This window comes from Muscardinus avellanarius (genome assembly GCF_963383645.1).
Source record: "Muscardinus avellanarius genome assembly, chromosome: 10".
In the NCBI taxonomy this organism is placed as follows: Eukaryota; Metazoa; Chordata; class Mammalia; order Rodentia; family Gliridae; genus Muscardinus; species Muscardinus avellanarius.
The window spans coordinates 103,857,178-103,885,127 of record NC_137796.1 but is presented as its reverse complement, the minus strand read 5'-3'; the positions used below and the strand labels follow the sequence as shown (position 1 = coordinate 103,885,127).

The 27,950-nt window shown below is 54.0% G+C and overlaps 1 protein-coding gene across 1 annotated transcript; it reads left to right on the top strand.

Moving 5' to 3' along the window:
• Positions 1-20,220: 20,220 nt before the first annotated feature.
• On the top strand, positions 20,221-27,715 carry RMI2 (RecQ mediated genome instability 2; the record flags this gene model as incomplete). The annotated part of the gene is made up of 2 exons (XM_080703263.1): positions 20,221-20,518; positions 27,567-27,715. 2 exons carry the CDS (start codon positions 20,221-20,223, stop codon positions 27,713-27,715), a joined length of 447 nt encoding a protein of 148 aa, XP_080559389.1.
• Positions 27,716-27,950: the final 235 nt, after the last annotated feature.

The window sequence follows — 27,950 nt, the reverse complement described above, 5'->3', positions numbered from 1 at the left end:
ATATGAGTACCATCCAGGCAGGTTTCGTTATTACGCATCCGTCTTATCGCACATATTACCCCTTCCTGTGAAAAGGAGGGAAGGCATTCCACGAGCCCTGACAGCATCCTGGGCCTGCCTGGCCCAGGGGAGAGGTCATGGGGCTGGGCTTTCCCAGGTCACAAGTCACCCCACCTCTTCTTGGAAGGCTTCTCATGCTGCCCTAGAAGCTCAGAGAGTTTTCCAGGGAACCGTGTCCCGGCTGCGGGACCCCACCCGGATGACGCCCCTCCACACGGGGCCCCTGCTTTCCTGTGGGTCGCGAAGTGGAGGCCGCAGAGCTGCCTGGCTGCTGACGTCACTGCGCCACGCGTTCATACACGGCGTGGGAGGTCCTGGGAGACAGCATGCCCACTGGGGAGGGCAGACGCTGTGGCCCTCCCAGCCTGCCTTTGTAGGAAACGTCACTCGGGCAAATCCATAGGGACAGAATGCAGATTAGTGGCTGCTTGGGCGGGGGAGCGAAGGAGAGGGACCGTGAAGGGGTTGAGGGTGTCTTTGGGGGGGATGCTGGACACCCTTACACAGGTAAGTACGCAGGTTCTATCTCAGCAAAGCTGCCGTTTATTTATTTACTTATTTTTGCGGCATTAGGGATTGAAGCCAGGGGCCTTCTACCTCTGAGCTACATCCCCAGCCCTATTTTACTTTTATTTGGAAACAGGATCTTGCTAAGGTTGATGAAAGGCTCACTCTCTGCCGTGGCTGTCCTAGAACCTGCAATCTTCCTGTCTCAGCCTCCCAAATCCTAGGATTATAAGCGTGCGCAGACACCACCGCGCCTGGCTTAAAAACTGTTATTTAAAAGAATACTGCTGAGGGTGTTGTTAGGTTCTGGACCCTCCCCATATGGGGCAGGGGCGGGGCTGACCCGCTTACCCTGCAGGCCCCAGGATGTTCCCACGGAAAGCCACTCCCCTTTGATAAAAAGGGGACGCGCGATCTAGGATCAGAAGAAGCTGGTGGGACAGAGAGATTCCTACACTCGTGGAAGGCCCTCTTCCACACTTCTCCCCCACCCCCACCCCGCACCCGCGACACGAGGGTGGGGGAGGGAGCTGCTCGGGACAAGTGGACTAATAAAGACTTATGTTACCTGCATGGATGATCTCGCGTGTCTGTGAAACTGGCAAACCTTATAGGTGTATTCATTTCGAGTCACCCCCCCCATGCCATTTTGGCATGGGGCTGTATTTCTATTTTCTGTATTTCTATCTTTCTAATAAACTTCTTTAAATCATAAAAAAAAAAAAGAATACTGCGGAGAACCACAGAGCTGGGGAGGACCTGGAGGAACTGTCCCTAGCTCCCTCGTTGGACCAGGGAGAGGCGGGTGCCGATGACCCAGAGGAGGCCCTGGCCCCCACAGCCTGGGTAAATGCAGGTTCCCGGGGGGTAGGGGCGCAGCCGCCAAACCCGCTGCCAAGGAGAAGGGACCAGGGACTGCAGTTATTAGTTTCTGGTAACAGGAGCACATCTGGGTAAGCCTCAGGGAGCACCTGCACCCGGAGAGGAGCTGGGAGCACTGTAGACCGTCTATCCAGACTGCTGTACGCTGTATTCTGCTGGGGTTTCAGGGGGTCCTGACCCCTGCCCCCTCCCCGGAACACCGGACGCACCGAGTGAGCAGCTTGTAACCGAATGTAACCTCGTGGGAAAGCAGCGAGATGCATGCAGAGAACTGGAGAGGAAAAAACTAAAGCCAAATACCCCGTATTAAGTGAGCCCAGAAACTTTCTCTGTGCTGGCAAGGCGCCCTGGCTCAAAGCTGCTGGTCCTGGAGTTCGCCTTTGCTTTGGGGGGGGGAAGGCGCCTTTGCAGGTTGGATCATCCTGGGACTCCTCAGGGAGCCTGGTGGCTGCCTGCTGGCTGGCTCCGAGAGGACAGCCTGGGAAGGCCAAACCCAGTGCCTGGCCGCGTGGTGGTGATGGTGGCTGTAATAAAAGCAGTGGCTGGGCAACCGGGCGCGGTGGCGCACGCTGGTAATCCCAGTATTTGGGAGGCTGAGACAGGAGGATCTCAGGTCCAAGGCCAACCTCAGCTACTTAGTGAGGTCCTTGCAACTCAGTGAGACCCTGTTTCAAAATAAGGAATAAAAAATAGGGCAGGGGCAGGCCGGGCGTGGTGGCGCACGCTTGTAATCCCCGCACTTGGGAGGCAGAGACAGGAGGATCGCGCAGGTTCGAGGCTAGCCCCGCGCGCTGGCTTAGGAGACCCTGTTTCCAAATAAAAATGCAAAAATAGGTCTGGGAGTGTAGCCCGGAGGTAGAAGGGCTTCCAGGAACCCCAGTACCACCAAAAAAAAAAAAAAAATAGGGCAGGGGGTACAGCTCGGAGGTACAATGCCCCTGGGTTCCATCCCCAGTACCTCGAAAAACAAAAACAAAATACGAAACAATGGCTGGGCACGGTGGCGCACACCTGTAATCCCAGAACTTGGAAGGCTGAGACAGGAGGATTGTAGGTCCGAGGAACATACTGAGAATCTCAGCAACCTAGCAAGACCCTGTTTCAAGATAAAAAATACATTTTTTTTTTTTTTTTGCGGTATTGGGGATGGAACCCAGGGCCATTCTACCTCCAAGCTACACCCCAGCCCTATTTTTTAGTCTTTTTACTTTTGAAACAGGGTCTCACTGAGTTGCGAAGGGCATTGCTAAGTAGCTGAGGTTGTCCGCAAACTGGGATCCTCCGGTCTCCGTCTCCCAAATGCTGGGATTACAAGTGTGCACCACCACACCCGGCAAAAAAATAATTTTTTAAAAAGGGATGAGGGTGTAGCTCAAAGGTAGAATGGCCCTGGGTTCGAACTCCACTAAAAACAATAACAAAACACAGAACAGCGGCTGACATGGGTCGAATGCCTTCTCTGTGCCAGGCCCCCTGAGGGCCGGCCAGGCATCATCTCTCCGGCCCCCTAAGAGACCATTCACACTACAGATGAAGGCACTCTGAGCTACACCCCCAACCCTAACTTTTATTCTTTATTTTGAAACCGGGTCTCACTGAGTTGCAGAGGGCCTAACTAAGTAGCCGAGGCTGTCCGCGAACCCGGATCCTCCTGTCTCAGCCTCCCGAATGCTGGGATGACAAGCGTGCGCCATCATGCCCAGCCCTCCTTTCTCTTTCTTACTCTCTGTCGCCCCCATTTCATGCATCCCCTCGTGTAGAGGTGGCCAAGGCTCAGGTCACTAGTGAAGGCCAGACCACAGGCTGTGGAATAGCGGAGGACACTCGGGCCCCCTCTCCTGACCCCAAATTCCTGCTCATGGGCCTTGGGGCCAGTTCTTATCCTGTAGCTCTATGGGGTACAGAGAGCCATGCCTGGTGGGGGTCACTTGGGAATGTTTCAGATGCCCAACAGCAGCACCTCTTAAGGGCTGGTCCCTGGCCGCCAGCACAGCCTGAGCTGGAGCTTGTAAGAAATTCAGGATCTCAGGTCCCAGTTCCAGCTGCTCTGGGGTCAGGAGCTCAGGCAGGGGCCTAGCGCAGGGTGCCTTGCAAGGCCCCTGGGGACGCAGGAGCAGGCCACCTTCGAGGCCACTGCCCAGAGCCTGGTGGTGAAGGCCGAGACCCCACCCCCCACCGTGCCACCTCAGACTTGACGCTAAAACGGGCCTGGCCTCAGTTTCCTGGTTTGTACAGTGGATATCAAAGTAGAGCTTGTCTCATGGACTACTGTCGGGGATTAACTGAGTTAACAAGTATATATATGCTTAACACAGCCCTTGACATCTAGATAGCACTCCATAATAGAGCCATAAAATCGGAAGGTAAGCTTGGCACCCGTGCGGCTCAGCAAACGGGTGCCACGGAACCGCCCGTTCCTGTTGGGACACCAGAAACCTCCCTCGGCCGTCCGGGCCCTGGCAGAGCTCAGGCCTGGGAGGACAGCAGGGGCCATGGGAGTCGGGGCTGTCACCCCGGGCTTTCAGGGACACGGGCCTCCTGGCCTTATCTGGAGGCGCAGCCAGACAGCCTGGTCCCTTTCCCTCCAAGAGCCTGCCTGCCCCTTTCCACTTTCACTTTTGCTTTCTTGGAAACACTTGGCTTCCCTACACCCAGCCGCCCCCCACCCCCGGCTCCACGGTACCCGGTGTCCTGTGCCTGGTTCTAGGCTGATATGCGAGAAGGTCTCTGTGTCTGCCAAGGTAAAAATCCTAGCCACCCAGGCCGGGAGGCATCACTGCAAGGTGACCCAGCAGGGCAGCGCTTGAACAGCCTGTGCACCCGGCAGCATGGCCAGGGAGAGGAGCTCGCTGGGCTCTGCTGATGATGGGCGCGGGGCAGGTGTGGATCCCACATCCCCATCCCTCTGCTGAGCAGGACAGGTGTCCTCGTGGCAGCTTTGCGGGGCATACTTTTAAAATACGCGCGGGGGACGCCCCCCTTTGTGGGAGGGAGTTGGCTTTGTGAAGACTGGAGGCTTTGAGTGCCTGTCCCCGTCACGAACATATGTGCTTACTACTGGATTTCTTTGTTCCAGGAAAGGCAGAAAAGAAAACAGCTCACTTTCTTAACCAAGCTTGCCGGAGGGCGGGGGGGGGGGGGGGGGGCGCTGTGCTTGTTTTCCGAGAGATCCAGGGGAGAGGTGAGTAGGCTTTGGAGTCAGGCTGTCTGGGTTCTGGTCCTGGCTGCCCTATTCTGTAGTTACTAACCTTGCTCTAAGGCTTGGCCTTGGCTTTCTCAATGGAGTCTCTGATAAGCTACTGATGTGATTATGGGATTGATCCGTGAATTCTAATAATAGCGACACCTTACAGGCTTGCTGCGTGGCTTAGACAGCGACACCTTACAGGCTTGCTGCATGGCTTAGACGGCTGGGGGAAGGACACCCTCAGGAAAGGGATGCACACCAAGAGCCCGCGGGGGGTGGCGCACACCTGCAAACCTAGCGCCAGGGAGGCTGAGACCGGAGGATTGCAGGTTCGAAGATGGCCTCAGCAAGTACTGAGACTCTCATCAGCCTAGCGACACCCTGATTCAAAATAAAAATAAAAAAGAGGGCTGAGGGTGTAGCTCAGAGGTTGAATGCCAGGGGGCTCAATCAGTACTCAATACCACACACACCAAAAATAAAGGACCGGCAGCTATGGTCCACTCAGCACCACCTCGATGCCTGTTTACAAATGGGTAGGTTGAGGCCCAAAGTGGCAAAGCCCAGGATGAGAGGCCTGCTGGTCACCTGCCGGGTGGCTTGGCAGGGTGGAAGGGCTGGGGGGTCGTGGGACACCGACCTCCGGGCTCCAGGTTTGGGTGGCAGCTGAGGCACACCAGGGCCTTTAGCTGGGCCGGGGCGAGGCGCCCACTCTTGGGCTTGGGAGCCCCCTGCCCCCTGCTTTCTGTCTAGTATCCTACTTTTCTGGTTCCACGAGGTCCTGCTCAGCAGAACGTAGGCTCTGCCCCACACTGCCCCCAAGCCCACGTGGGTCCACATTTCCGCTGACTCCCTGATGAGACCCGTGCTGCTGGGCCAGGACCCACACTCTGAGTAGCTGGGTCTGATCTGGGTTGTGGCTAATGTGTATGTGTATGTGTTTAAAAAAAAAAAAACAGTTATTAAGCTGTGAATTTAGGATTAGTGTTTTACTGTATATAGATTATGCTTTGATGATAAAAGATTACATACACACACACACATACACACACACACACACACACACACACACACACACACACACACACACACCACGTCGGGTGCTATATAGACAGCTGAACATGAGGAATCATTGAAAACAAAAACCCAGCTCAGGAGCTCAGAAGGGCTGCTGCCAGGTCCTGGGCCTGGCCACCCACAGTGTCCCTGCTGCCCCCCAGCCCACCCCAGCCCATGGGGGGGAGAGGGAGGGGCTTCACATCAGCCAGCCCCGCCTTTCCTCAGCCTGTGTGTGGTCCCAGCCTGCCAAGCCACCTGCTTTGTTGCTGGTGTCCCCACTCCGGGTGGGAGGAAGGGGAGGTTCCTGGAAGGGATTACTGCTTCAAAGGGCGGCTGCTGATTCTGCAGCGGCCCCCTCTCCTCCTGCCCCTCCATTAGAGATCTGGGCACCTCCCAGGGTGGCCTCTGCCCGGCCAGGCCCAGCCAGGCTCCCAGCCTGCCCTTTGGCTGCTGCCTGCCCGGCTCCTTCTGTCCCCCGACCCACCCACTGCCTCCTCTCCATCCATGTACTCTCTCCCTTAGTTCCTGGGCCCGCCTGGAGCCCAGCATCCCTGTGTGGCCCTGGGCTGGTGTGTGAGGTTCCATCCGCCCCACAGAGGCTGTGTGTCCATGGAAACACACTTGGAACCATTAGGGTTCCCATCCATGGAGCCGCCCTCTGGTGTCCAGCCGGGCACTCCGTGCTTCGTCCTCCTGTCTGCTCCATACAGGGCCGTCCTGACCTGCGCCAGCATCCCTCCTCTGCCCCAGGCCCATGTATGCGTGTGCGTGTGCGCGTGTGCGTGTGTATGTATGTGTGTGTGATGCTGTCCTGGCTGCACTGGGAGCCCCTCCTCCACCCCACCCCCAACACCAGCGCTCCCTGGGGCGCCCAGGCACAGCTCGGGAACAGTCACAGAACGGGTGCTGCTCCCCTTGCGGGTTCCTCCGGCTCCAGGACTCCCAGATCAGGAATGTGAAACTATTTTGTGAATGAGGCAGGCGAGGTTCCCGGGGAATGTGAAACAAACTGGAAGAGCCCCGCCCCTGGTCCCGGGGACCTGCCTGGGATGATAGAGGGCCTGGGAGACACACCCCTCCCAGTGGCGCTCCGTGACCCTCCGCGGCTTTGCACCTCTGTCCTGCTTCCTCCATCAAAGAAAAAAACGAAACAGAAGCAGAACTATCTCCCATGCATCTGGGAGGCGCCCGCGAGCAGGATAAAGCGCCTACTGTGTGTTCTGCAGCCGTTATCCCATCTAAACCTCGCAGCCGCCCAGGGCAGAGGGAGTTTCTGTTTCCATTCGCACAGGAGCTGAGGAGGCTTGGAGGACCAGGCTGCTTGCCCAGGAGCCACCAGGAGCCGTGCAGCTGGTGGAGGCAGGGGACTGAGCTGTCTCCATCAGTGCGATCATGCTTAGTAGGAAATGCCAGGGTGCGGTTGATGTCACGGGGTGGGAGCCCCCTGAGCCAGGCGGATGGGGAAGAGAGCTCAGCAGAATCAACACTTGCGCTGAGATGGGACACAGGAGAAGAAGCCAGGCCTGTGAGTGTGCGAGGGAAGGGTGGCCCAGGCGTGGGAACAGCGCGTGTGAAGGCCCAGAGTCCAGAGGCTGGCTCCTAGAGGGACAGAAAGTCCTGGGACCCCAGGAGTGATCGGGAGGGAGGGCCGGGGCTGGAGAAGTGGACAGGCCAGAGGGACCCTTCCCCAGAGGACGGTGTTCAGTACGTGCTTGTGTGTGCGCACACACACTAGCGCACCATGCAGGTGGGACGGAGTCTCTGAAGTGGAGTACTGCTGGTGGTCAGCATTGGCACAGGTCAGCTGCTGCTGTAGGCAGTGCCTGGCCCGGGCCTCACAGTTATTAGATAGCGGATCCAGGATCTAGGCCAGGGGAGAGGGGCACTGCTCCCATCTACACCTTGTACCCCTGGGCCAGAAGCCCTCAAGCCAGCACCAGGGTCACCTGGAGAGGCCCCACCCCATGAGCTGGGGGTGCCCCAGGCCACCCTGTGAGGACGGAGGTCTCTGCACTGGGTTCTGTGGTTGGCTTTACCTGCGTGAAACCCGACTCACTTGTCCTGGTCTTTTGCTTTGAAGCTGCTGGCGGGTCGGACAGCCTGGGAACCAGCACGGGGCCGCCCGGGACTGACATCAGCTTGGGGTTTGCTCCTCGGCCTGGGGCGCAGCGTTTCCACGTGGAGGTGATTGGGGAGGAACCAGGCCGGACGTTTCCGGCCCTGGAGACATGTGAGCGTTTCTGAAGTACACAGAGTGAGCCAGCTACAAGTGTACATATTTATTTATCAAATATTTATCCCGTGCTTTCTAGGTTCCGGGCAGGCACCGCCCAGGGTTTGTTTCGGTTTAACTTTGTTTGGAGGGGCTGGGCTGGAGCCTGGGGCCTCACACATGCTAGGCAAGCGCTCTACCATTGAACTACACCCCAAGAACCCCCCACCCTCTGCCCAGGGGCATTCTACCTCTGAGCTATACCCCCAGCCCTGAGGCTGGCTTTGAACCTGTGCGATCCTCCTGCCTCAGTCTCCCAAGTACTGGAATTACAAGCATGCACCACCATGCCCGACTTTTATTCTTTATTTTAAAACAGTCTCACTAAATTGCCGAGGGCCTCGCTAAGTTGCTGAGGTTGTCCTCGAACCTGCGATCCTTCTATCTCAGCCTCCCAAAAACTGGGATTATAGGTGTGTGCCACCAACCCCCAGCCCTTATTTATTTAGGTAGGTAGGTAGTTTCTTCAGGTTTTTTGTTTGTTTGTTTGTTTGTTTGTTTTTGGTGGTACCGGGGTTCCTGGAAGCCCTTCTACCTCAGGGCTGCACTCCCAGACCTATTTTTATACTTTTTATTTGGAAACAGGGTCTCTTACGCCAGCGCGTCTGGCTTTGAACCCCAGCGATCCTCCTGTCTCCGCCTCTCAAGCGAGGGGATTACAAGCGTGTGCCACCACACCCGGCTAGGAAGTTAGTTTTTGAGACAGGGTCTCACTAAGTTGTCAGGCTGGCCTCAAACTTGGGATCCTCCAGCCTCAGCCTCCTGAGTAGCTGAGATTACAGGTATGGGCCACTGTACTTGACCTGCCTGAGACTTTATATGAGCTTTTTAAATTTCCCTTAGGAAACAGGCTGGTCGCTGTACAGGTGAGGCAGGGCTCCAGCCTCTTGCCCCAGCCGTGGTCTTACCAGTGACACCCAGGTCAGGGCTGGGGGAGGGGAAGCTCCCTGGGTACTGCCCCACCCAGCTTACCAGGTGTAGGGGACTGAAGTGTCCCCCAAAGATGCATCCACATCCGGACCCAGAACCCACAGTGTGACCTTATATTTAGAGTCTTTGCAGTTAAGAATCATTAAGTTGCCGGGCGTGGTGGCGCACGCTTGTAATCCCCGCGCTTGGGAGGCGGAGACAGGAGGATCGCGCTGGTTCGAAGCCAGCCGCGCTGGCTTAAGAGACCCTGTTTCCAAAATTTAAAAAATAATATAAAAATAGGTCTGGGAGTGTAGCCCAGAGGTAGAAGGGCTTCCAGGAACCCCAGTACCACCACCAAAAAAAAAAAAAAATCATGAAGTTATGGCTCTCAAAATCAGAACATACCAGTGTCAGGGCAGACTCTGGGTCCAACCACAGGTGTCCGTGGAAGAGAGAGGCCGAGGGAGGTCTGAGATGGGCAGAGCGCAGAGGAGGCGATGCAAGGGTGCAGGCAGAGCTGGGCCAAGGAACCACAGGCGCCTGGAGGAGACCAAGGGTTCTCCCCTAGAGCCGCGGGAGAGGGAGCGCGGCCCCACGGACGGCTCTGCTCCAGAGATCTTGACATTTCTGTTCTAAGCACTAGTTTGTAGTGACTATTACACAAGTGTACCAGGTAACGTGGGCGAGGCCCCCACGGCCTCATGGGCCCCATCGCCAGCTGGCCAGGGGTCACCTCCAGGCCCCCTGGGGAGCCTGGTGGGCTAAGGCCTCCCCGGGACAGCGCTGGGCCGCCCCTCACCGGCTCATGCCTAGCCCTGACTCCTCTCCAGGCACCCAGGTTGAGCTCAGGTAACGGATATTCCCTCTGCGATACCCTTCCGGCCTCAGTTTCCTCTTGGGTAAAACAAGAGCCCCCCCCCACCTCCTGGAGTTGTTGTCTGCAGTCACAGGGTCCTGCCTGTAACCATGGCGGGGCCTCAGTGGGTCCTGGACATTCTCTTCATTTCCTTTAATGGGCTTTTAACTGAGCACCTACTATATGCCTGGCTGGCCATGTAGCCCCTCTAAAGGAAATAGGGTTGTTACAATGGTTATCTATATCTGTGTGTGTGTGTGTGTGTGTGTGTGTGTGTGTGTGTGTGCACATGCGCACGCACATGTGGTGCTGGGGATGGAACTCAGGGACTCTCTACCACTGAACTACACCTCCAGCTCTTTTAACATTTTTTAAAATTTTGAGACAAGCTGAGTTGCTGAGGCCGGCCTGGAACTTGTGATCCTCCCAGCTCAGCCTCCTGAGTAGCTAAGGTCGTAGGCATGCACCATGGGCCTGGCTGGTTATGATTTCCTTGATTTTTGCAAATTGAAGGGGCCAAGACCCAAGCTGGCCCAGGTCTCCCCCCTCCAGAGCATCTGGGATGCTGGGGGGCTCCCTGGCTGGGGCAGGTGTGAGCGGCTCTTGGGATGCAGGTGCTTTGGGGTGGATGGGGGGGCGAGCAGGCGCTCTCCCAGCTGGGACACACCATGTGAAGGCCAGGGTGTGCCCTTCGATGCCACGTGAGGTGGGGCAGCACACGTCCTTGGGTGGGATCGGAGCAGGCTGCGCGAGCCCTTCCCATGTGTGTCCGAGGCTGGAGCCATGAGCCACGTGTGTGGGAGTGGTGTGTGTGTGTCCACACGCGCGTGTGCACTAGTACGTTGTGTGTGTGTGCATACATGCCTATAGCCACAGTGTGCGCACCCCCGTGTGCGGGCACGTGCATATGCAAAGTCTGTAGATGTGTGTGCACGTGTGCGTTTCACTTTCACATTTGGTGCTGCTCAGAGGCCCTGATTCCTGTAAACCTCACGGTCTCATTTCCAGCAGAGCCGCAGAAGCGAGGAAGGGACCTCAGCCAGGCAGCCGCCCTGCGCCCCTCCTGCGAGCCCCCGAGCCAAGGTCACGTGGCCCTGGCCCCGGGGGCCTGGAGAAGAGGCTCTCGAAGGCAGGCAGGCCGGGTGGCCTCAGTGTCCGTGGCCACACACCAACAGCGTCTGGCACAACAGGGCTACACCGGGAACGTGGGCATGCACACCTTCCTTCTACTGAAAATGAAAGGCCTCAGGCCCCTCTTGTAAAGAAAAGAGGGAATTCCTGGCAGGGAGCATGGTGGCCGCCCACATGCAGCCCCTGCTTTGCAGGAAGGGGACGGCCCTCCTGGTCCGCGGAAGCCTTCTCCTCTCCTAGGGTCCCCTCTGCATCCCCAGCCACAAGAGCTGCTTCCCCAGCCCAGTTCTGCTCTCCCCAAACAAAGCCGGCCCATGTCGCTAATTCTGATGCCCCCGGGCTAAATGGGGGTGGTCCTTCTTTAATCATCATGTGGCCTGGTCTTATATTTTCTTTTTTTTGGGGGGGTAGTGGGGATGGAACCCAGGGGCATTCTACCTCTGAGCTACACCCCCAGCTCTAATTTTTATTCTTTATTTTGAAACAGGGTCTCACTGAGTTGCAAAGGGCCTCACTAAGTATCTGAGGTTGGCTGTGAACCACGATCCTCCTGTCTCAGCCTCCTGAACACTGGGATGACAAGCGTGCACCACCACGCCTGGCTTGGTCTTATATTTTCAGTCTCATTTTGCAGAGAAAGAAACGGAGTCCAGTTGAGAAGCTTGCACGGGACCCCAGGCTGGGAGGTATTAGCCAGAATTCAATGGTACGGCTCTTCAGAGGCCTCTGGCCAGCCTGAAGGGCAGGGAGGCTGGGCCAGGAAGAGCAGCTTTGGAGGTGGGGTGACTAAGAAGAGCTCTGTGGCCCTGAGAAGCAGCAGGACCTCAGTGTGGAGAGGCAGGGGGCGGAGGGCTCAGGCACCAGGGGTGTAGAGTCAGGGACACCAGCCTGCCGACTGCACACAGTCAGGGTCCTTCATAGAGTCGGTTTCGTTCACCTCTCATCCCAGTACCTAAACTCTTCTTGAGCAAAGGAATAAACCAAAAGGCCAGATTGTCTTCCTCCCTGTAAAAGGGGGCCACACCAAACCTCCCGGTGGGGTGGGGTGGCCCAGAGCTAACACTGAGCACAGTCCAGTATTTTCTCCACTGGCCCAAGAGATCACCTGGCCACCCGACTCCCAACACCCCCGCCAGGCATCGGGGGCCTGGGCAGAAGGGCTGTTCTGCAAGCCCCCAGCTGGCCCTGCCCTCCCCTCTGCAGCTGGCCCTGCCCACAGGTCCCCAAAGACAGCTGGCGCCTAGCTCTCCAGAGCCCAGACTCATGCAAATGCTAGCTCCCAGTCTGTCAGCTGTGGCCCCGCAGTTCAGCTTTTAGAAAGAAATTCAAGGGTGATTCACGGTTCCTCTTCCCAGCTGGGACCACTCAAGAATGTCACACTTTTGCAAGAAGGAGACTGAGTGTTTCTGCAGCAGGACCGGGGCCCTGCGCCTCACTGAACCTACAGGGAGGGTCACCCTGCCAAAGCCGCAGTCCAGGACAGCTGGGACGTTCTGGTCTGGAAAACCACTCTGGGGTTTCGGTGGCTGGCCATTTGGTCCATCCCCCGGCTCCATCCCAGAGCCATTCATACAATGGCTTCTGCTGTCCTGGAGACTGTCCCCACCCCCTTGGGCCCTCTTCCCCGCCTTCCCGGAGCTTGCTTCTTTCTGTGCAAAGGGTACTCAGTCTCCATTTTCTGAAGCAGTTCCACTTTCACAGAACCAGGGCCATTTCAAGGAAGGAGTCTGTTATGGGTCATAAAGTGGCTGGGTTTCTTGTTTCTGCCCTGGGAGAATTTTCACACAAACAAGGTCACACCCTCAGGGGGTAGGTAACTTACACTAATTTGGAAAAGGTGTGATGTGCGATTGTTCACCTCCTCCACCGCAGAGGAGAGGCAGCTGCTGGCCAGCACCTCCACCAGGACCAGTCGCTTTTTGGGGGTGCTCGCCAGCCCCAAGAACCCAAGCTTTGGAGACAGGCTGGTTTGCGGCCGATGTCCTTCTGGCTGAGCGGCCTTGGGGGAGTTACTTAACCTCTCTGAGGTCTTGGTTCCTGGAGGTAGATTTAGGATATAGTAATTTCTGAATGTGTCTTATTTCCAGTTTGAACTTAAAAAAAAAAAAAAAACACAAAAAAACCCAACTATCAGTCAGCTTTTTGCTACTATAACAGATACAGGAGATAATTTATAAAGAGAAAAGGTTAACTTTGACCTGTAGTTCTGGAGGTTTCAATCCATGAACAGTGGGCGCCGTTGTTGCTCTGGCTGGGTGAAGGCCCATCATGGCGGCTGAGAATGGCCAAGCGGTGGAAAGAGCCTGGGATCCCACGGTCCCCTTGGAGCGAGCGCCCCAGTGACCTACAACCTCCCACTAGGACCATGTCCCAAAGGTTCCCATCCCTTCAGGAGTGCCACCCGGAGACCAGGCCTCCAGCACATGTGCCTTTGGGGGCCACTCTGGATTCACGTAGAGTCACCTAGTGGGCGTAGGGAGGGGTCTGCTCTGTGCTATGGGTGTCGCCCCGAGTCCCCTCTCCTCTAGACCCAGCCCTGGGGACCACTGCTCCTGCGCTCTGTCCCTTCCAGAATGTCAAATAAACGGATTCTAGCCGGGCGTGGTGGCGCATGCTTGTAATCCCAGCATTCAGGAGGCTGAGACCGGAGGATCCGGGTTTGCTGACAGCCTTAGCTGAGGCCCTTTGTAACTCAGCAAGACCCTGTTTCAAAATAAAGACTAAAAAATAGGGATGGGGGTGTAGCTCGGAAGTAGAATGCCCCTGGGTTCCATCCCCAGTACCGCAAATAAATAAATAAATAAACGGATTCCTATGATCCATGAACTTTTTTTTTTTTTTTTTTGGCAGGTCACCCCGGCGTGGGGCGCTGGGCAGGTGTGATGTGTGATTTTGCTGTGTTTGACACTGCGGCAGGTGGGCTCAGCCTCAGAATCATTCTAGGGTCCCCCCAGAGCGGCTGCTGTTTTTTTCCCCGCCTTGAACTAGATATTGATTGAACCCGGGGCCTTGCACAGGCCAGGCAAGTTCTACATCCTCAGCCCTTCTTATTTTGTAACGAGGTCTCGCGAAGTTGTCCAGGGTGGCCTCAAATTTGTGATCGTCCTGACGCAGCCTCCGGAGTCGCCAGGATTCCGGGCGCACGCCCCCCAGAGGCTCTGAGACAGGAAGACTGCGGTGCCCTGGAAGCACAGTTATCCCCAGACATGGCACCGTGACATGCAGGCCCCACCACGCAGATTCCGCAGGGGACAAATGTGCCTGGTCACGGGCCCGCCTGCCTCTGGCCACCCACGAGTCTGCATTATATTTTGCTGGGCTTCAGAGCAAGTTACAAACAGCAGCGCACTGCCCCCACGCAGTGGCAGGCGTTTCATTAACTTAAAGGTCAAGATTTGTTTTATTTATAAAACCTATGTTAAAAACAGATATTTTTTTCTCCAGGGGATTCTTCCCCGGTGGCAATTCAGGATGTCAGGTAGAAACAGGGTCTGTTGGGTGACTATTTATTTATTTTTATGGTGCTGGGGGCAGAACCCAGGGGGATTTTACCTCTGAGCTATACCCCCAGCCCTATTTTATTATATTTTTTATTTTGAAATAGGGTCTCACTAAGTTGCAGAGGGTCTCACTAAGTGGCTGAGGCTGGCCTCGAACTCGTGATCCTTCTGCTTCAGCTCCCACCCCCTGTACTGGGATTACAAGCGAGTGCCATCACGCCTGGTTTGTTGGGTGACTTTCAGTCCTCCATGCCTTACCTGGGAGCCCATGTGGAAAGACCTGAGAGGGCCCCTTTCTTCCAGGTGAGGGTTGGTTCCTGGCTGAACATCCTGCTGCCTGCATGGTCGTGGGCATGTCACATCACCCGTGTGAGCTTCGATACCCTCATCTCTAAAGTGGGCTCCTGTGAAAGCACCTACTTATCGGGGTTTGATACCAGCCCCCTCTGCCAGAGGCCTAACTGCGAAACTGAGATCCCGTCATCTACCACCTAGAAGTGACCCAGCTACCGGAGAACAGCTGGACATGGTGGTGCACACCTGGAATCCAGTACTTGGGAGACTGAGACAGGAGGATGGCCAACTCGAGGCCGGCCTCAGCAATGTAGCGAGACCCCCAGCAACCTAGCAAGACCCTGTTTAAAACAAAAAATAAAAGCCGGGCGTGGTGGCGCACGCCTGTAATCCCCGCGCTGGGGAGGCGGAGACAGGAGGATCGCGCAGGTTTGAAGCCAGCCGTGCTGGCTTAAGAGACCCTGTTTCCAAAAATAAAAAAGCATAAAATAGGTCTGGGAGTGTAGCCTGGAGGTAGAAGGGTTTCCAGGAACCCCAGTACCACCACCACCAACACTACCAACAACAACAAAAATAAATAAATAAATAAATAAACAAATAAATAAATAAATATAAAAAATTAAAAATTAAAACAAAAATACAAATAAAAAGAGCTGGGGGTACAGCTCCTGGGTAGAATGTCCCTGGGTTCAATCCCCAGTACAAACAAAAAACAAACAAAAAATAGCAGTGTTAGAGCAAAGGTATTCATTCTCCATTTGTCCAAGTCAGGAAGGTAGCGCGTCCAGAAAGCCGACCTCCTTGTTCAGTCAACAGCTCTGGGATTACGCAGAAAAGGACGAAGCCGGGACCCGGGAGGCGTGTGTACGGGAGGCGGTCTCGTCGGGCGTGTGTGGGGTCCGCGGAGGCGGGAGGCAGGTACCTGCACGCTGCAGTTTAGGTTCTGCGGGTCCCGCAGGCGCCAGCACTTGGGGGGCAGTTTCTGCTGCCAGCATAAGATGAAGCTGGGAAGAAAAAAAAACTTAAAGAGAAGAGGTTAAAATATCAAAATGGACGCCAGGCGCAGTGGTACACACCTGGAATCCCTGTACTTGGGAGGCTGAGACAAGAGGATTGCAGGTTGGAGGCTAGCCTCAGCACCTTATTTGTGTGTGGGGGGCACTGGGGATTGAACCCAGGGGCATTCGACTTCTGAGATACACCCCTATTTTACTTTTATTTTGAAACAGGGTCTCACAAGGTTGATGAGAGTCTTACTACTTGCTGAGACTGTCCTCGAACCTGCGATCGTCCTGTCGTCTCAGCTTCCCAAGAACTAGGATTACAGGAGTGGGCCACCATGCCTAGATCAACTTCAGCATCTTAGTGAGACCCTAAGGAACTTAAGGAGACCCTGTTCAAAGTAAATAATAAAGGCAGGCGTGGTGGTACACACATGTAATCCCAGTACTTGGGAGGTTGAGATAGGAAGATCGCAGGTTCAAGGCCAGCCTCGGCAACTTAGCGAGGCCCTCAACAACTTAGTGAGACCCTTTTTCAAACTAAAAAAGTGGGGCTTGGGTGTAGCTCAGAGGTAGAACACCCCTGGGTTTCATCCCCAGTAACACACACACACACACACACACACACACACACACACACACACACACAAAACATAAAAGGCTATGGGTGTAGCTGGGAGGTTGAATGTCCCTGGGTTTCATCCCTAGTGTCTGTCTGTCTGTCTGTCTGTCTGTCTATCTGTCTGTCTGTCTCTCTCTCTCTCTCTCTCTCTCACACACACACACACACACACACACACACACACACACACAGGTAAAAAATAAAAAGGGCTGTGGGTGTAGCTAGGAGGTAGAATGTCCCTGGGTTGAATTCCCAGTGCCACAAATAAATAAATACATAAATAAATAGGTCTGGGATTGTAGCTCAGAGGTAGAATGTCCCTGGGTTTCAGCCCCAGTACCAACAACAATGATCAATATGGCGTCAGGAGTGGGGCGCTTCTTTAAACCCCCCATTTCTGAAGGAGCCTTTGTCCGAGGCTGTCATGACAGATGTCGTCATCATCAGGATGGTGCGGTGTGGACCCTGTTGTGAGGGCAGCAGGGCCTGTCTTTGCTCCTGGCAACCAAGGTGGGGGTATCTGGAGTCTGGCCCACCCAGATTCTGGCAACCAGGTGGCCCGGGACAAGCCAAGGCCTGGAATTCCTCTTCCCCCCTTTGTCACTGGAGCAGGCCGCGGCAAACCCCCTGCCAAGGGCCGTGGAGGAAGCTGGGGCCCGGGAGGTCCTGTGTGGAGGGTGGCTTGGGGCTGGGCAGTGCATTGTGGGGGGGATAATTCCCCATGGGGGAGTGGGGTAAGCTCACTCAACATGTGCAGACAGACCCGGCTGGCTGCTCGCTAGTAATTTAAGATGCTGATTTTGCAATGCTGTGCTGGCAAAACACTACAGCCCCCCTGGATGTTTTCCAGGAAGTACCAGGCCCGTCAGTTAACACGCAGGCTGCCCTGGTGCTTATCACTAGACACTGGGTTTGCAGACGGATGCCCAAGGGCCAGAATCAGCCCACAGAAGACTTTCAGAGACTACAATCTCTGTTTTTTAATTAACTCCATTGCCAACAGGTGTTTAAATGTGGAGTCTATACCTTAAAATGTCTTGAAAACTCAGTTCTGGAAACGCTGGGTTCATACTCCCACATGGCAACCATTGGCTTGGGACTGGCCCAGGCAGCCATTGCAGGCCCCTTCATCACTGTTACGGCAGGGCCACCCGCATGGCCACTGATGGTGCTGGGCTTGAGGCTCCAGCCTTGCTGGTGAGAGGGACAGAGTCAAGTGTCTGTGGTTCAAGACAGAGTATGAGAAACAGCCTCAGACACTCATTCTCAGCGGGGACAGGGGCAGAACAGACAGAAGCCCCGGGCAACAAGCTTGGCTCCCGAGAGCCTCAGCTTCCTCCTCTACACAAGCCTTCGCGGGGGACTGGGATACTCCTTCCCAAGTTCTCAGCACAGGGCCTGACTCAGTAGGTCTTAGCTGTTTGATAGAAACCGAGCTTTTGCTGAACAACCCGTGAATGCCTGGTACTGAAGGAGGCCTTGGGAGTACAGGCCACTCTTAGGAACTAGTCTTGACTTTTAGGATGGCCTGGTTTGGGATTTATGGATTTTGCTGGTTGGGGGCATTCAGTTTTTACAGGGTAATTTCCTGGAATTTTATCTGAGATGTACACATATTTAGCTTTAAGTAGTTAATATTTATAAGGTGAAAAATTGGAAATAGCCTTAATGTCCAATTATAGGACATTGATTAAATATGTGATGAGATAAATAGAATATTAGGCAGTCATTCAAGAGGAGGCAGCTGGATATTTGATACGGGAAAGTGTTCCTTACTAAGTGAAACCAATAGACAAGCCATACATATATATGTGTGTATATACATATGCATACATGTGCATTTATTTTTGGTGGTGCTGGGGGTGGAACCCAGAGGCTTTCTACCTCCGGGCTATACTCCCAGACCCATTTTATATTTTATTTGGAAACAGGGTCTCACTAAGTTGCTGAGAGCCTCAATAAGTAGCTGAGGCTGGCTTCGAACCTGCGCGATCCTCCTGTCTCAGCCTCCCAAGAGCAGGATTACAAGTGTGCGCCACCACGCCCACCTATACATGTGTATTTTTAAGCCTGTAAGTTAATATACCCAGAAGTTAATAAGTGGACCTATCTGAGTGCTTTTTTACAACTTTCTCTTTTGTGGTACTGGGGATAGAACTCAAAGTCATTTTACCTCAGATACACTATTTCTTATTCTTCATTTTATTTTATTTTATTTTTGTGGTATGGGGTTCCTGGAAGCCCTTCTAACTCCGGGCTACACTCCCAGACCTATTTTACACTTTTTTTTTAAAATTGGAAACAGGGTCTCTTAAGCCAGCACGGCTGGTTTCGAACCTGCACGATCCTCCTGTCTTCGCCTCCCAAGCACAGGGATTACAAGCATGCGCCACCACACCCAGCTTATTCTTTCTTTCTTTCTTTCTTTCTTTCTTTCTTTCTTTCTTTCTTTTTTTTTTTTTTGGTGGTACTGGGGTTCCTGGAAGCCCTTCTACCTCCGGGCTACACTCCCAGACCTATTTTTACATTTTTATTTGGAAACAGGGTCTCCTAAGCCAGCGCGCGCAGCTGGCTTCGAACCTGCGCGATCCTCCTGTCTCTGCCTCCCAAGCGCGGGGATTACAAGCGTGCGCCACCACGGCCGGCTTATTCTTTATTTTAAAACAAGGTCTCACTAAGTTGTGGAGGGCCTCAGTAAGTATTTGAGGCTGACCGCGAACCTGCAATCCTCCTGTCTCAGCCTCCCAAGCGCAGGGATTACAAGTGTGCACCACCACATCCAGCTTACAATACTTTTCTTATTCTAGATTTTCTTTCCTTAAATTTTCTACAGTGAATGTGTATTTCTTTTCTTTTTGAAAAATGTGGTAATATAATTATTAACCTTTATAATATTTTAAAATATAATAATAAACCAGACGTGACAGCGAATGCTTGTTAATCCTAGTGCTTGGGAGGCCGAGACAGGAGGATCAAAGGCTGAGACAGCCTCAGCAACATAGGGAGACTTTCAGCAACCTAGTAAGACTCTGTTTCAAAACAAAAAAATAAAAAGGTCTGGGGGTGTGGCTTAGAGTTAGAAGGCTTCTGGGTTCAATTCTCATTACTACAAAAAATTACGCATAGCCCGGGTAGTGGCGCATGCCTGTAATCCCCGCGTTTGGGAGGCTGAGACAGGCGGATCGCGCGGGTTGCAAGCCAGCCTCAGCTACTTAGTGAGGCTCTCAGCAACTTAGTGAGACCCTGTTTCCAAATAAAATATAAAATAGGACTGGAAGTATAACCCGGAAGTAGAAAGCCCCTGGTTTCCACCCCAGTACCACCCCCAAAAAAATTACATGTATATAATAAAAATAACAAAAAAGGATATTTAGCCAGGCTACCCCCGTCCCCTTTCCCAGCCTTATCTCCTAGTTTTTAAAAGTTACTTCTAATGGACATAGTAATTGCACATGTTATGAGAAACCATGTGATGCTTGGCTCCCGTAGGCTTTGCCTGGCCATCACGTCGGGGTGATGAGCATAGCATCACATACATTTGCCATTTCCCGATTCAATTCATGATCACAATAAACTTGGCTCTACGTTCATTTCAGTATTCATTAGTATTTACTAACTTTAGAGTACTATACAAGACAATATAAAGATGGCAAATCACATTCTCCAAGTGACTTGTATGCCCAATTTTGAGACGCGTTGAAAAAAGCCATTCTTGGCCTCTCCGTTTATTTTCATTCCATTCATTCCTAGCTGGGAGGCGTTTGTTTACTCGGTGTACGCATGCGCACTCCTGGCGGCTAGAGAGGGCGGCTCCGCCCGACGGTCCCGCCTCCCGACGCTGGCCATTGGTCGGTTTCATCAGCGCGCTCCTGATTGGCGAGCTCGGGCCGGGCCTCCTTGCCTTTCAAAGTTGGCGGGAAAGCGGCCGCGGCGCAGCATGGCGGCGCCCGGAGACTCGTTCTCCGGCGGCAGCGGGGCGGCGGTGCGGTTGCCGCGGTCGCCGCCGTTCAAGGTGCTGGCGGAGCAGCTGCGGCGCGACGCGGAGGGCGGCCCGGGCGCCTGGCGACTGTCGCGGGCGGCGGCGGGCCGCGGCCCGCTGGAGCTGGCGGCCGTGTGGATGCAGGGCACCGTGCTGGCGGCGGGCGGCGGCGAGGCGCGGCTGCGAGACCCGAGCGGGGACTTCCAGGTGCGCGGCCTGGACCGGGTGCCGCGCGGGCGGCCCTGCCTCGTCCCAGGTGAGCCGGGTCCGCCCGCACCGTCTTCCCCGCGGCGGCCCTTCCTGCGCCTCCAGGGGGCGCGGGCGCGGCTGCCCCACCTCTGGGCCTTTGACCTGGCCCTTCCCCCGCCAGGTGCCCTTCCCTCCTGTCCCCTCCGCAGTCAAGCTCTCCCGAGCCTTCCTGTTGTTTGTTTTTGCTTGTTTTCTTTTAGCCGGGGATTCACTAGGGTGCCCAGACTGGGCTTGAACTCCTGGGCTCAAGAGATCCTCCTGTCTAGGTCTTCAAGTATCTGGCATTGCAGGCAGGAGCCACTATGCCATGCTTAAGCAAAATTACCCCCCCACACACACACACATACCAGTGCTAGGGATGGTACCCAGGGCTTCACTCATGCTAGACAAGCCCTATACTACTGAGCTACATCTCCAGCCCTCCCAAGTTTATCTAATGGTAAGCATGTCTGCAACCTGTTCAAAACATACAGGTTCTAGCCGGGTGCGGTGGCCCAGGCTTGTGATCCCAGTACTTGGAAGGCTGAGACAGGATTCAGGGCCAGCCTCAGCTACTTAGTGAGGCCTCTGCAACTTAATGAGGCCTTGTTTCAAAATAAAGAATAAAAAATAGAGCTGGGAGTGGAGCTTGGAAGTAGACTGCCCCCTGGGTTCCATCCCCAGTAACACACACACACGCACGCACGCATGCACACACACACACACACACACACACACACACACACACACACAAATATATGTTCTGAGACAGGATTACAGGTTCAAGGCTAGCCTCAACAACTTAGCAAGACTATGTTTCAAAATATAAAAAGGGCTGGGTTCTATTCCCAGTACCACAGACAAAAAACAAACAAACAAACAAACAAAAAAAAAAAACAGGGTCTCCTCAGCCCCCCACTCCCGAGCTCCTGGGAGGGATCTGGGCATAAGGCTCGTCACAAGCCCCCTCCCCACAGGTGATTTTCATTCCCTGTCAGGTTTGGGGGAATTCTGTCCTAGGAGATGTCTGCATGTCTTTAACATCTCCACACAAAATGTTAAGAAATGCCGCAGAGACCCCTAGAAGAGTGAGACCCCGGGACCTCCCCGAGGAACCTCTTCTCATAGACCATGGGTGTCAAACAGGCTTCATCAGTCCCCCTCACCTGGGGGCTGCTGCGCGTCCAGGTGGCTGGGCCGCCTCCCGGGGTTCCTGCGTCACCAGGTCTGGCAGAAGTGAACTGAGTGTGCGTCTGCTCAGGGAACGTGAGTTAAGGCAGCACTTGGGCTGTGTGGTTTACAACTTGTCCCAGCATCTAGCCCAGTGCCTGACACAGGCGCGCCAAGCCGGTTGTTCAGTTGTTTTAAGTGACAGGGTTGTTTGTTTTGTTTTTTGTAATAGGGATTGAACCCAGGGGCATTCTACCTCTCAACGACACCCCCAGCCCTATTTTATTTTATTTTTTAGTTTGAAACAGAGTCTACTAAGTTGCTGTGGGCCTCGCTTAGTTGCTAAGGCTGGCTGCAAACCTGCATTCCTCCTTTCTTGACCTCCCAAATACTGGGAGTTACAGGTGTGCGCCACCATACCTGGCCGTGGCAGGTTCTTATCTTACTCACCCACTGGAATGTCATTTGGGCACATGTTACACACCAGTCGCGTTACACACCAGATTGCTGTTGAGACCCAGATAGATAAGGCCATAGTCAGGGAGACAGGCTGGGAACCTGTTTTCCAGAGGATCCTCAGCCTCTGTAGAGCTACTATGTATCCTGGAGAGGCTTCTGGAGGACCTGAGGAAGGCTTGAGCATCAGTAAGGCTTCCCTCCCTGCAGATCCTGCCCCTTGAAATCAGGCTCAGAGCACCAAGGGCCCTTCCTGCTCAGAGAGTCTTGGGCTGACTAGAGGCAGGACGGGTCAGTGGTCAGGCCTGGGCTGCTTGGAACTCGGACTTAGGACAAATTCCTAGCCCCATACTTTCCCCGTTGAACTCTGTGAAACACTTTTAACTTTCCTGGACGTGTATTCCCTCTGTAAAAAGGCGCTGACAGTTCCCGCCTTTCGTGTGCATTTAGTAGGTAGTTAGCAGCACCTGTCTCCGGGAGGCTTTCAGTACTGTGACTTGCTCCCTTCCCTCTGTTCTTGCCCTTGGCTCCAGCCCTAGCCTAGCACAGGACTGGCATGGCCTGGGCACTATAAGTGGGTTTTACATTTTTATTTAAAATTTATTTCTAATTTTTTTCTCTTTTTTGCAGAACTGGGGATGGAACCCAGGGGCATTCTACCTCTGAACTATACCCCCAGCCCTATTTTTTATTCTTTACTTTGATACAAGGTCTCATTAAGTTGCAGAGGGCCTCACTAAGTAGCTGAGGCTATCTGCGAACCATGATCCTCCTGTCTCAGCCTCCCAAGCACTGGGATTACAAGCGTGTGCCACCACGCCCGACTCCATTTTTACCTTTTTTTTGTGTGTGTGTGGTGGTACTGGGGATGGAACCCAGGGGCTTTTCTACCTCCGGGCTACACTCCCAGACCTATTTTATACTTTATTTGGAAACAGGGTCTCACTAAGTGGCTGAGAGCCTCACTCAGTAGCCGAGGCTGGCTTCGAACCTGTGTGATCCTCCTGTCTCAGCCTCCCAAGCGCGGGGATTACAAGCGTGTGCCACCACGCCCGGTCATTTTTACATTTTTAAATGACTGGAAAAGACAAGGGCAAGTGAAAAGTATATGATATCCACATGTCAGTGTCTATAAGTGAGGTTTTCTTTGTTTGTTTGTTTGTTTGTTTGTTTGTTTGTTTTACAGTACTAGGGATTGGAACCCAGGGGCATTCTACCTCTGGGCTACATCTCCAGCCCTATTATTTATTCTTTATTTTGAAACGGGTCTCACTGGGTTGCAAAGGGCCTCACTGAGTAGCTGAGGCTGGCCTTGAACCAGGATCCTCCAGTCTCAGCCTCCCAAGTGCTGGGATGACAAGCATGTGCCACCAGCCTTCTGGACTACAGTGAGGTTTTCTTGAAACATACGTGTACATTACCTCACGTCTATTGTAACCTCTCCTCCTGTAACTACAGAGTTGGGTAGTTGTCACAGAGACCCTGTGGTCTGAAAAGTCTAAATTATTTACTATCTGGCCCTTGACAGAAAAAGTCGGCCGACCCTTGGTTTTTGCCCTGAATGTAATCCATGCTGCTGGGAATCTCGGCCCCAGGGCCAGGTTCCTTACAGGCAGGCCTTGACAGCCCCCGGTTCTGGTCCCAGCTCTGGCATAAGCCTGGCCCCCAGTGTTTGGGCAAATGGGCACCGATGAACTTGACTCGCCCGCTGGCCTGAATGCCCGAGGGCAGAGGTCACGGTATTTCTCTTCTTGGTAATTTTTGCCAAGTCCTACTTTACCAAACCAAGTCCCTGCCTTCCTGTGGGGTTCTGGGAAGTAAACAGACCGCCGTAGAACACGAAGTACTCTTGTAGGCACGAGCCTGGGGCAGCGGGGACAGTTCCTTTTTTATTTTTATTTTTTAAGGAGGTGTTCGTGTTATCTGCCTCTTAGAGTTAAGAGGATTGCAGAGTTGATGTTTGTGGAGTCTCACGCCAGGCGGACACGGTGTTGGCTCTGCCAGCCTCGGGCATCCTTCGAGGGCCTCCAGCTGCAGAGCAAAGGCAGTTGCTTTGGCCCTCATCCAGCTCGGTGGTCCTCTGCAGTTTACCTGGGTGTGGGGAGAGCAGATAACACAGAGGAGCTGGTCCAGGAAGGCTTCCGGAGGCGGCATTCCTGAACGCTGTGTCCTAGTTATCCGTAGGGACCAGTCCCCCTGGATTGCTTGGGGCCAAGAGGATCCTGGGATATGGGACTTCTCCTGGTAGTCCCGGGACCTTTGGTCACGCTGCGGCTGTGTGTTCTGGCAGGAGATCGTCCGGCTTCACGGAGCCGTGTATACAAGGGCCTGGAGAGTGGAGTCTAGGCCCCGAGTGGGGCCACAGTGAGAGGCGGGGACCTGACCCGTGAGCCTGGGTGGCCGGCTGCTTTGCGGTGGCCTGGTGCTCCTGCGCCGGGCTGACCCTCTGCTGCCTTGGTCTCTGGGATGCCCAGCAGTTGCTGTCGTGAGGACCAGGTGCTGAAGATGCAGAGGCAGGTGGGAACCCTTCCCGCCTCCAGCCGCTCCCAGTCTGCAGGCGGAGCTGAGTGCCAGGCTGGCCTACACCGCGTGGCCTGGGACTGGGCGGCCACTGCGGCAGCTGGGCGGGATGGACAGGAGGGGAACCCGCCGGAGCCACTGGGGTGGCCAGGACAGAAGACGACGAGGGTTTGATCCTGGAGAGGGTCAGGTGCAGGGAGGGAAGGGGCGTGGGCCCCAGTTGGTGGGGGTGGGCCCCAGTTGGTGGGGGTCCTGCCCCTCTGTCAGTCGTGGGTGCCTTCTCAGAAGATCTCCTGTTAGTCTCCTGGGTGTTGGTCCCTTCTGTGTCTGAGGGTCCCATCTCTGCTGGTGCTTTGAGGTCGTCCCACTGGGCGAGTAGTTTTAGAACCACCCTTTATTGCTGAGGGACCCAAGTAGAATCTGGAAATGGATTCAGAAAAACCCAAGCGCAAGCCAGGCATGGTGGTGCACGCCTGTAATCCCAGTACTTGGGAGGCTGAGACAGGAGGATGGCCGGGTCGAGGCCAGCCTCAGCAACTTAGTGAGGCTCTCAACACCCCAGCAAGACCCTGTTTCAAGATAAAAAATAAACCACAATTAGAATGGCAATCACTAAAAATACAAACAACAGAGGCTGGCGAGGCTGCAAACTCTAATACATTACTGGTGGGATTGCACATTAGTGCGATCGCTGTAGAAAGCTGTGTAGAGGATCCTCAGAAGAATGGGAATGAACCTGGCTGACTCAGCAGTGCGACGTCTGGGTATCCACCCAAAAGATTGGAAACCAAATCACCAAACTAATGCACACGTGTCTATGTATATATCTGCACAATTCACCATAGCCAACTATGGAACCAACCAAGATGTCCATCAACAGAGGAATGGATTACAAAACTGTGGGAGATGTACACAATGGATTTGTGGTGGGTGTGTGTGTGTGTGTGTGTGTGTGTGTGTCACTGGGAACTGAACCCAGAGACACTCTACCTCTGAGCTACACCCCAGCCGGATTTTATTTCTTACTTGGAAACAGGGTCTCACCAAGTTGCGGAGGCCTCACTAAGTAGCTGAGGCTGGCTTCGAACCTGCATCCTCCTGTTTCAGCCTCCCAAGTACTGGGATTACAAGTGTGGGCCACCACGCCTGGCTTCATAATGACATTTTACTCGGCCATAAGGAAGAAAGAACAGATTTATGTCATTTGCAGGGAAACAGATGGAACTGGAGGACGTTATGCTAAGTGAGATTAGCCAGTCACAAAAAGTGAGAAGTCGATGTTCTCCCCTGTTCTCCCCGGGATGCAGAAGCCAGGGAGGAAATGGGTCCCAGGAGGGACTCCAGACAAAGAAGGAGAAACCTTAGGAGAGCGAAGGTGGTGGCGACCTAACTGAGGGGTGGGGAGAGGGGAGCTCCCGATGTGCATGGGATACATCCACAAACACAGCAAAGCCCGGTCACTAAGCAGAACCTGAGAAGGGCCGGGGAGGGAATGGGGCGGGGACTGGGGAGGGCTCCATGGGTGAGATGTAGGACTACGATGCACCAGTAAATTAAAAATTAAAATAAAAGAAATAAAGACAAATTCAGGAAAAAATAAAACAGGGCTCAGGGTATAGCTCAGGAGATAGAATAGTCTTGGGTTCAATCTCTGTACCAAAAAAGAAAGAAAAGACACCCCACTCCCACCCCCTTTGGTGGGACTCCAGAGGCCGGGGCAGCCTGCCTGGCTCCCTCCGGTCAAACCCCTGACCCACAGGTAGGAAGGGGCTCGGCGGGGCTGATTTTTTTTATACACTCACATTTTGTGTGGTTTATGACTTGGCCAAGTTTTGCTTTCAAAGAGAGTCACTTCCCACAGGAATGGGAAGAGTTATGGTTAAGGCGTCACCAGATCGGCCCCGTGTCAGCCAGCCCTGTCTTTGGCTGGCTTACAGGTGTCCAGTGGGGGTCAGAGGCGGCCGGGATGGGCCCAGACGGCTGGGGGTGGGGGGCTGCAATGTAGAGGGAAGGTTAGATTTGCTTTTCTTTTTTTTTAAACCAGCTTTTTTTTTTTCTTTATTCTTTTTACTTATTTTGAAACAGGGTCTCACTGAGTTGCAGAGGGCCTCATTAAGTAGCTGAAGCTGTCCACGAACCACGATCCTCAGATCTCAGCCTCCTGAATGCTGGGATGACAAGCGTGCGCCGCCACGCCCGGCTTGGGTTTGCCCTGTGGCTGTTAGGGAGTGGCTTTGCAGAAAGACAGCCTGTCCTGTGCAGAGAGCCGTCACATGCTCTGGTATTGAGCAAGGGGCATGAATTAGCGAAAAGCTTGGGGTTTCTGCCCTGCCGTAGGGCAGTCTGTCTAATTATAACTCACTCTGGTGTGAGGTGCTTTCATTCCTTGGGTATGATTACATCGTGTGTGACTGATGACTTTAACATATTAAAACCAGAAAGCAAAGATAGCTATGTCATCCTCCAGGTCAAAAAAAAGTGTGTGTGTGTGTGGGGGGGGGTACTGGGGGTGGAGCCCATGGGCATTCTACCTCTGAGCTACATCCCCAGCCGTATTTTATTTTTCAGTTTGAAACAGGGTCTCACCAAGTTGCTGAGGCTGGCCTCAAACCTGCCTCAGCCTCCTAAATACCAGGATTACAGGCAGGTGCCACCATACCCAGGTTACATGTTGACCTCATGTTGAATATATATATGTATATATTCTGATCACTGATTGCCTCTAGAGGGGGGGGAGGGAGAGAGAGAGAGGGAGAGGGAGGGAGGGAGGGAGGGAGGGAGGGAGAGAGAGAGAGAGAGAGAGAGAGAGAGAGAGAGAGAGATATGCTGCTGTGGATTAAACCCAGGGCCTTGTACATGTTAAGCAGGCCCTCCAGCCCCAGATGTTTTTTTCTGTCTACAACTTCCCTTGACTTTGCTTCCTTTCCCAGGAAAGTATGTGATGGTGATGGGCGTGGTCCAAGCCTGCAGCCCGGAGCCGTGCCTTCAGGCCGTGAAGATGACAGATCTTTCTGACAACCCGGTCCACGCTCGCATGTGGGAGCTGGAGGTGGAGGACCTGCACAGGAGCGTCCCCTAGCTGGTGCGGCCCCCCTTGGAAAGCGGCCGTCCTGCGGTGACTCCAGTCCTTCTAACCACGTGGATCTCACGGACGTCGGGCAGCGTATATTTCTCCAAAGTTCCTCAGGATTGCTTTGGCGGACCTTGGCTTCGGATGCAAGGATTGTTCAGTGCTAGGAGACCTCAGGGAACTCGGCCTCTGCGGCCCTTTGCTTTGACTGTGTTTGCTGACGGAAAACAGAGGCTGTGTTTAT